This window comes from Mus pahari, chromosome 13, assembly GCF_900095145.1.
Source record: "Mus pahari chromosome 13, PAHARI_EIJ_v1.1, whole genome shotgun sequence".
NCBI classification, from domain to species: domain Eukaryota; kingdom Metazoa; phylum Chordata; class Mammalia; order Rodentia; family Muridae; genus Mus; species Mus pahari.
In genome coordinates, this window is record NC_034602.1 from 79,970,582 (window position 1) to 79,980,935 (window position 10,354).

General features: G+C 38.9%; 1 protein-coding gene across 1 annotated transcript in view; it reads right to left on the minus strand.

The window, feature by feature from the left end:
* Positions 1-1,361: 1,361 nt before the first annotated feature.
* Btc (betacellulin) overlaps positions 1,362-10,354 on the minus strand; it is a 41,206-nt gene continuing 32,213 nt past the window's right edge. Inside the window, exons 3-6 of the mRNA XM_021211270.2 lie at positions 9,884-10,001; positions 6,060-6,206; positions 4,535-4,642; positions 1,362-3,120 (exon numbers count right to left, since the gene is read on the minus strand). Of these exons, the coding sequence (XP_021066929.1) occupies positions 4,537-4,642; positions 6,060-6,206; positions 9,884-10,001 (371 nt within the window). The 3' untranslated portion in view covers positions 1,362-3,120; positions 4,535-4,536. The remainder of the gene's footprint in view (positions 3,121-4,534; positions 4,643-6,059; positions 6,207-9,883; positions 10,002-10,354) is intronic.

The window sequence follows — 10,354 nt, forward strand, 5'->3', positions numbered from 1 at the left end:
GCTCAGTCACTTAGTTCCAGGTTAAACAAATTCAAACAGAGCTATGTTAAACTAAATGAAGGATTTATTGTGGAAATACTAACATGTTTCAGGGAGCTCATAGACTGGAGTGAACCTAAGCCATTACAGTAAAAGTGGCCAGGCCTGAGGTGCTGCTACAGGGCACTTGCTAGAAGTCTCTCTCTCTCTCTCTCTCTCTCTCTCTCTCTCTCTCTCTCTCTCTCTCTCTCTCTCTCTCTTCCTTTCTCCTTCACTCCCTCCCTCCTTCCCTCCCCAAGGGGCTTCATTTACTTTTCAAGTCCACATGATGAATAATACAGGTGTCAACAACTTTTAAAAAAACTTCTTATGTCTTTTCTTCCACATAGCCACACACCTCCCTGACCACTGGTTAGATTTCTCTACCAATCTCTATTTGGCTACTTTAAAAAATTCAGTCACTTGAAATGAATTGGCATATTTATTTTAAAGCCATATAACCACAGACAAAGCCTTGCACAAAAGGCATAAACTTTCTGCACACTTTTATGTGCCCATATATAATATGCAATATATATACACATAACATATATGTGACACATATAGAGAAGTGGGTTTATGTGTTTGCCTAAAACCACTTTCGTACTTCATTGTTTTCTATTGCCCAACACTAAAAATCATGGATATACTATATTTTCCATTAGCTGGCTTCAGAATCATTACACATTCTCTCTCTCTCTCTCTCTCTCTCTCTATATATATATATATATATATATATATATATATATATATATATATATATCACTCTCTTAAAAGTACCTCAAACCATGTGGCTTCTGAAAGCATTATATAGATATGAACTGATGTCAACAACTTTTAACCAGATATTTTTATACTCCCCAAACCAAGGAAAATTGGTTTTAAGTCTCTAAATCCTCAGGAAGTACTTCAATGGGCTAACCAAATACAACTGGAGGTAGAGTTCAAAGAAAGGGTCAAAATGCTGAGCAGACAGTCACGTGGGTGTTACCATGCTTCCAAATACCTTGTTATAAAAGAAAACATGTGAGCCAAATAAAATATCTTTAATGCTTCAATGAATGCTTTCTATAAACTTTTAAAAGCAATTATATTTACATTTATATCCACTAATAATTCATAGTACCAGTAGAAAATTCCCAAGAAAAAATACATCTGCTTTGTTTAAAAATAAATTTATTTGATTTCATTATAACCTTAACAGTCTATATAAACAACATAGTATATGCAAAAACAATTATAAAATACACTTTAAAAAAAAACATGAGAGTTCTTGAAATTCTTACATGATATCAGAATTTCAAGAGACACAATTAAACATTTCAGATAATAAAAAAAAAAGGAGTTTCCCAATATTGGCTGCTTTGGTCAGTCAACCAGGAATCAGGAAGCAGAGACACTTAACAGTACTGGTGGTATTTTTAATGTTCTAGTGGCTATGCAATTCAAACCTGTTTAGCATTCAAAAAGACTGGAAAGAAATACTCACACATGAGCCCCGGAAGACTAAATAAGACATGAATCTGAGTCAGGTTTGGGCAGCCATTTTTCAAGAACGAACATTAAGTCACAAGGAAGAAAAAACATTTTGAGATTTGTCAGTTTTAAAACTTAGTGAAGTTGGCAGATAATCTTCATTATCGAAATCCCAGCCTACTTATAAACACTGTGCTAGAAGAACTTTGGGAATCCAGGCATTTGTTTGAATCTATGGAATCTCTCTTGTAAAGTAAAATTTACAAGGATCCAAACAGGCAGCAAAGCAACATTGTCTGAAGACATCTTCCCATTGGCTGCTGTAAGTGACCTACCTAAACATTGTGGAAATTTCCACGTTCTATAGAATACTGACCAAATGGAAATTTTAATTTTTTATGTTTTATTTAATTTCTACTAAATACAGCATGTAGTCAAAGGACCACAAGAGTGGCAAAATGATTCAATTCATAAATGCTATGGTCAGGATGTTTGTTATGGCATCAAAAATTCACCTGAGAGCAAACATACATGCACTGGGCTTGAGGCTATGGTCGCATATGGTCACATGTTCAGATGTGACATCACCAATACTAACGGTCTCTTCTTATGCTGTTTATACTTTACTGAGGATCAATACCCATGCAAGGGTGAATGAACACCCACCTTGCACTTTTGATGGTTGTTTTGGTGATCTAAGAATTTTCTCATGTCACTGAGACTTTATGAAAAAGCAAGCTAATAAAAACCATGAAGTCAATCCTGAAGGACTCCGTATTCTGTGTCAACGTGGGAAAATCGCCCTACCATCTTAGAATCATAGCAAAGCGTGGTTCAGATGGAACTCTTGGATTACACTATTGAGTTAGATCTTGGAACTCAAATTCACAAAAATGATAAGAGCATCAGCTCCGAATCTGGGTCCATATCCGTTCTGGCTCTCTCAATTCCTCTATTTCTAAAAAGTTAAATGAAATCATTTAACTTTTGCATATGTAGGGATGAGGACAAAAATAATGCAATCTCACAGACCACTGAAATGATAAAATAAATAATACATTTCAAGCTCTTAGCATGTGGTAAGTGTATAAACCCTCGAAGCCCTATTATTGACAGGATTTTGTTTGTTTGTTTGTTTGGTTGGTTGGTTGGTTAGGTTTTTTGAGACAGGGTTCCTCTATGTAGCCCTGGCTATTCTGGAACTTGCTTTGTAGACCAGGCTGGCCTTGAACTCACAGAGATCTGCCTGCCTCTGCCTCTGCCTCTGCCTCCCAAGTGCTGGGATTAAAAGCATCATTGCCTGATGGTGACTCAGTTCTTAAAATCTAACTTGTTTTCCACTTTTTCTTTTGTTTAATAATCCTGGCAACAAATTTTATATTCAAATGTCCCTTATTTTTGTCCTCACCTAACCAGGTCATTTTTCTCAACTACTAGGCTGTAACAAAAAAATATATATATCATTATTAAAAACAATAACAAGCAACACACAGTTACAAATAAAAAAAGTAAATACAATATTTAAACATTCATTTCTGCTAGCTGTTTTCCTGAGACATGTCCTGTCCATCTGCAAATGAGTCAGGTCTTTTGTAGCTCGCCACCAGCTTATGATAACTTTATAACCTGTGAGAATGAAGAACAAGGGCAGCAACTTTAGAAGAAAGCAACACTAGTTAATCTAGAGTTGGCTTTTGTGCTTCAAATCATTAGGGTAGTCTTTTGTAATAAATGACAAGAACGCTGTAATTTCTCAGCAAGTGTTACTAGCCACTATTGACTACTGAGATACTGGAGAAAAGAAGAGTCATTGTACCAGAGAGTTGCGTAAAGCGACTGCTTTCTCATGCTGAGATTGAACAAGGAAACACCAGGCCTGATTGCTTCCCAACTCTCTAACCTAGAGGAACTGGCCAGGAATTTAGCCAGTTCGATGAAGAGTTAGCAGAAAGAGAGAAATTATATTTCTTTAAACGCGAGTCTCAGTGCTACGAACTGTGACAGCACAACCGAGTGAGTCTACACGCCACTTAATTTTTAAAATAGTCTTCGTTGGATTTCATGTCGTTATAGCCCAAATCATCGCACTTGGCTCTGCAGGCTGTGCTCTGTGCACTGCTTGCAGATTTTCTGAGGGGCCCCTGCTACTGATTCCATGGCTAGGACACTGCTCCACTCTGACTTGTTTGCGGATGCAGCTACCTAGGGCCAAACTTGTGCTAAAGATTCGAAGCAGGGGCTCTTTGGGGCACTTTTTTTTTCATTGCTTAGATTTCAGCAGTGGCTCTCTCTGCCACAGCGCCTGCTTCCATCTAGCAGGGTACCAGCTACTCCTCATTATGGCCCCTCCAGCTGCACGGTATTTGATGGCGTTTGGCTGCTGCCAAAGTCAAGTGGCACCGTGGCTCTTCTCAACTCCTGGGAGACTGGCCTAGCAGTGTTCTCTCATCAGAATCTCTGCATTGAATTAGCTGAAAGGGTCTGTGGCTCTTGCTGGGATATTGTCTCACGAACACTTCAAGAGTTGGGAAGTGTGCTTTATGCACGGTCCATTCTCCACCATCATTATCACCATTGTCGTCATCATAACCATCACCAACAGCAACATCACTACCATCATCATCCCATTGCTATTGCTATTGTATTTCCTCTCTTGGTTTAATGTTTAAACTAAAATACTTCATTTATTCAAAAGGGTGGAAGAAAAAATATACAAAGTAGCCACGACAATTATGCAGCATTAGCATGCCTACTTCTGTAGTAGTACATTTGAGATATGGAAAGAGTAGAATGTCCTTCAAACATAAAATTAGAATTTCAATGCCTGTTCAAACAAAAAACTTGTTTCTATTTTTCTGTGGTATTATGTCATGATACAGTTAGGGCAAAACTTTTAGGTTTTGTCATAAAGAAAATGAATTTATCTTTAGATGTTTGCATACACAACCCAATTCCAGTCAATAATTATTAGACATAATGAAGCCCTAACTCACCACTTACAGTCACTAGCTTTCCCTTCTACAATGTTTACCACACTTACCATTAAGCAATATTGGTCTCTTGAATATCTTCACTTATGGGAGTTTTATCTTTATCCAAAGTCTCCATTTTCTCTTCCTTCTTTTTTTTACGGTGTTTCCGAAGAGGACTTCAAAAATAACATGTTAGAATTTAGACTGTGTATGTGAGTTCATGTCAGTATGCAAATACTCAATAAGAGAGCCCAGGGTCTTAAGTCCACTGGATTCTCTATTGACACATTCTTTTTTGTAAGTTCAAGTGCTAGCTGCCATAGGTCCACAGTGCTGGTGACATATATTTATATACATAGGAAGAATATGGTTTCTGATTATTGATAGAGATTAGTGGACAGAAGAAAAAATTGTCACACAAAGTTAGTGTAGAGCAATGAACACTACGTGGTGTTAAGGAGAAGCAGGGCTGGAGTCAGGCATAAGAAACTGGAAGAGTGACTGTAACCCCTGGAACATACTTCTAGGTACATTAAAGAAAAAAAATCATTTAATATTCTGAGCTACACTCTAGTTTTCTGAACATGTGGTTCAAGATTAATATAAAAAGGTCATTTCCCAGCTGTGTTCAACATATCCGCAGACCTAAGTGCAAAATTAAAAATAGTTCTTTCTATCATAAAGTATAAAAACTCAAAGCTATTTTTCAATCTGATAGGTAGGCTTCCTATAAATTATTTAGTTCAATATGTGTGTTTTACAGAAAATACAATCCAAGCTCAGAGACAGTAGGAAATTTGTTTAAAATCTCAAAATTATCTAATTGTGGAGCTGGTCAAATTTTTTTTTCTTTTTTTATTTTCGGTTTTTGGGTTTTTTTGTTTGCTTGTTTTTCTGTGTTTTATTCCAAGAACACTACAAAGGAATCGAGTGACATCCCCTTTTGGTGCAGTCTAGAGCCCAGGGGAGGACACCATGTTTAGGAAGGGATGGGTGATCCTCAAGGCAACAAAATATTAAACTTAATGGTGAGTTTCCAAAGAAACTGAGCACATATTAATAATTGTCCTAACCCATTGTCCCTCAAAGAAAAAAGAAAGGTGTCTCTGAATTCCAAATGCATAATGAAAACTCATAAAAATTAAAACAGAAGAGGTCATCCATGCATGTAAAATTAATTATTTTAATATGGTCACAAAAAGGTTTTGGTTTCTCTTTGTTCTTCCATGTCACTATGTAATGAAACAGCTTTGGGAAATGTTAATTCCATTCAACTTACTAACAAGCATAAACTACACCTGCTTTGGGGGCCAAATGATTGAAATGTTTAGCCCAAGGATATCTATCAATTTTATTTTAACTTGTAATACTTATTTCCTGTAGCTTGATAAAAAATTATCTACAATGTGTTTCACCACTAATAAAAATTTTACATCAACGAACACAAACCTCAGAAAGTTGATTTATTTAGAGCAAAGAAAAAAATGAAGAGAGAGTAGGAAAAAGAAGAGGAAGAAGAGAAGAAATGAGAAGAGGAGAAAAGCAAGATATAATTTCTCAGGTTTACTTAAAAGTCAGTGTAAATGCACTTACTGACAGCAGGTGCAGACGCCGATGACCAAAATGATGAACACCACCATGACCACGATCAAGCAGACCACCAGGATCTGCCCCCGGTCCTGCTGGAGGTAAAACAGGTCCACTCGCTCACACCGAGCCCCGAAGTAGCCTTTCTCACAGCTGCACAGGAAAAAGGCTTGTATGAGTCTCCAGTTCTCTTTGGAAGAAATGAGCACTGTTTTCATTCCTTCGTAAAGAACATGGTTTCTTTTTTAAAAGGTCCACTCTCCTCTGCTGTCTTCAGGAGCAACTGTTCTTGGCTTCACTGAAACTCACCATCACTAGAATGTTATTACCTTGTCTGGAGGGGACAGACCATCATGGCCACCTATTAAAATATTTTACAGTTTTAATCTTTCAGACTGTGCGGAAGGGGATGTTAAAATTCCCTCCACAGCATTTGCAATTTATAAAAACATCATGATGAGGAAGACAAAGTTTCACAAACACTCATGTCACTGTCAGGTAAGACAAACACTTCACTGCATCAGTGATCTACCTTAAAACAACATGATCTCATATAGCCAGCTGTGGTGGCTTACGCCTTAGATCTCAGCACTGTGGAGGCAAAGGCAGACAGACCTCTGTGAGTTCAAGTCCAGTCTGATCTACAGAGCTAGTTCCAGGAGAGCCAGGGTTACAAATACACACACACACACACACACACACACACACACACACACACACACACACACACTAAAATTACATGATTTCATATAGTCAAATGTATATGAAATCCCATGACTCTGAGTCCAAAATCATCAAGTTCTATAAATGTCATTTTTATAGAATCTCCTCCAACACACACACACACACACACACACACACACACACACACACACACATTGGGTTTTAACTCTATGACTGGGGAGACTACATGTCAGCAAGCAAACTTCTATTGCTCATGCATCCGCCCTTCACAGATATATCACAAGTCCTGTCCTAGCCTGTTCAGTTAGTTGGGTGAGTATGGATACATCCAGGTCCACCCCTGCCTGGACTCCACTCCCCTCTAGACAGTCGCTTGAGTCCATGGCCCCTATTAAAGAAAAGCAACCAGAATCAGTTAGGGTTTACACTGGGACTATGGCTTCCCTCAGTCTCTCACATCTCTATCAATATAATCTCAAGATATACTTTAACTCGGCAGGTTCCCTTAGCCTGTGGTTCTTGTTAGGGAAACTTTTGACCAAGCTGGGAATTATACATCCAAGGCTCCCTGATCGAATGGCTCAGTGATACATGGATGCTGCACAAAATTCATGAGTTGTAGAACCTTAAAAGATACATACAAAATTGAGCACATTTGAATCAAATTTATTTCTTGCAACACCAGCATCTTCGCATTAATATTTATTTACCCTTATTCCCTGCAGATACACCCAGACACAATGAGATATTGGCCACTTGCACAGTTATTTAAACATCAAAAAGAACAGATCCTGTACCTTGAAAAAATTTCTGTGCAACCTCATTTGTTTATAAACCTCAAGATTTATCGCCAAGCTGTTCTATAGCTGGTGCTCCACAAGAGCCAAGGCAGTTAATTCCCACAAAGCCAGTACTGCTTTAGTAAGAAGATTCTAGCTGCCAACACTGTAGCTGACAAAATGTTTCAAAAGCCAACAGTATCAATCTCAACAGAAGCAATCTCAATGAAAGTGTGAACTGTTAGGCAGAGAATGGAGAAGCACATGGGTCACATAAGGATGCAGAAGTGGATCTCAGAACAGGAAAGGGAGAACTGCTTCATTCAAGACCACTGGATGCCTTCATTCTAAGGTCAAAACACAGGCGAAAGAGCTGGAGCAGTGGCTCAGTGGTTAGGATCACTTGCTACTCTTTCAGAGTTACCAGGTTCAATTCCCAGCACCCACATGGACGCTCACAGACATTTGTAATTCCAGTTCCAGATGACGCAGTGCCTTCCTCTGGCCTCCATGGGCTTCTCTGTGTGTACATGTGGTGCACACAGATACACTCAGGTGCACAGACACATAAAAAAAGTAAATATTTAATTTTTTTTTTAAAAAAAACACAGGTTGAAAATTTTAGAACTTACAATATCAAAAAGGCTTTTAAAACCAGGATTGAAAAGGATCACCTTTAATTGAGTGTGGCAGGGAAGGTTATTAAGCATCTATAAAGAATATAATTAAGTCTTACAAATATACATGCCCTCTTTTAATTAGAGTCATGATCTCTTTAACAAGCTTACTACATCTGACTCTTTAAAACAATTGTTTTGCCCATAAATGGCCAGCCATTATGCACCGCACTTTAGAAATTTTTGTCTAAAACTATGAACTCTGGGTTCAGTAGCTTTCATGAAATGTCTCAGTGAGCAGAACTTCCTGTAGATTGTAACCTGATGGCATCATGCTAGAAGTCAAACTTGGACATGTCTAGAGCACCTCTCCCATCATTTTACCGGTCAACGAACCAATCGCACATCAACTGGTGATTATTTTCACAGGATGATTGTTTCCACTGTGGAAAGCAAGAGGAAGGGAGAGCTGGAGCTTGAGCCATCTGACATCACCAGTAGAAAAAGGCTCTCTAGGGTAACAGGGATTTGTATACCAAACCCTGAGAAGGGACACAGGACCCTACAGGGCATCTGCAAACAGTGAAAAGCCAAGGAAGTTAGTCCAGGGTCAGAGGAATCGTGGAGGCTACAGAAACAGGCATTACCCGCTTGTTGAATGAGGAAAGCTGAGAATTGATCTTAGGCAGGGAGATTGCACAATCTGCTTTTCATCTCAGCAGATGACAGAGTTAAAGAACGATACATCTGCAGACAGGGGAACCAGTTAGAAAAAGAAATTTACTGGGTCAAAGGGCATTCATCTTTTAAAAATTCAGTATATGTCTCTAAGTCAGTAAAAAACTAAATGAAAAATTTTAAATTCAAGTCTACTCTTACACACACACACACACACACACACACACTTTTTTTTTACACAGGCAGTTATTATCCCACTTCTAACTATTATCTGTGCATATTTCTTTTTAGAATTGAATTCAATTAAATTTTGAGGAAGCCCGTGTATAATGTTCAGGTAAAATTGTAAGATTTTTATATGCCTGTGAGGTATTTATGGGGAATTACATTTTAGGGAAGCTGTGCAGAAGAATATACATATTCTGTGAACTTGAGGTTAAAGTTATGCTTAAAGAATCACTTGATCGCTCTGTGAAGTAAAATCCTAGAATTTTCTTTAAAGGGGCATCCCATTAGGAGAAAATGAATATTAATAATACACAAAGAAGTGGAACTTGGACTCTTGATCTAAGACTTGAAAAGTCAGGTCCTCTCCCCACTTACTCCCGAGAGGGCTAAATAGGCCTTGATGATCTCTACTTAGAACTGGGTCTGACTTCCTCGCACTTTACTGACACCTGTGAACAAAAAACAGCCTCTAATTTGGCAGATATCCCTTCGTATTTATGTTAGCTACGGAACTCGCTCGCACATGCCAAAGAAGCTGTTTTGATTTGAAACACCCAGGAGATGATTGGAACTATCGAACATCCTAACACGGTTAGAATCTCCTTTTCTTGCTCAAGGGAGTTAGGGACACCAGCAGGGCAGAACTGGACCTGGTTTCTCAAACTCAGATTTCAGGATGAAAGTCTGCGTCAGTTTCTCCGGCCCTTAAAAAAAAAAAGGCAGGACCCGACAGAACTGTGTCCGGACATATGGTAGGGTTAGCTCAGACTTTCCAATGCTGTCAAAACCCAGGCTGGGAGGATGCTGCACCCCTTCGCGCATGGGCACTGGGCCTTCCACTTACATGCAGGAGGGAGTTTGCTCATCCACAACGAAGCGGCATCTCCCATGGATGCAGTAATGCTTGTACTGCTTGGGGCACCGAGAAAAGTGGGTTTTCACCTTCTGTCTAGGGGTGGTACCTAGAGAAGGAGAAAACGGTATTAAAATACTAACTCCCCATTTTACTCGTTGATTCCCATCTAGCGTATGCCTAATGTTGAGAAAAGAGCCACCAGACAGCTCCCACCCAGAGCCAAACATCCATGCTCACGGATGGCATAGCCAACACTTTGAAGGACTGAGACCCGGGGAGAGAAGAGGAAGCACACAGACACATAGCAGTCGCTGCAGAGGACCATTTCCCACGTGCCACCAAAGTTAAGTTGTGACTCAGTTAACACCAATACCCACTGAACTTTTTTTTTAAGTTATTTTATTAGATATTTTCTTCATTTACATTTGAAATGCTATCCCGAAAGTTCCCTATACCCTC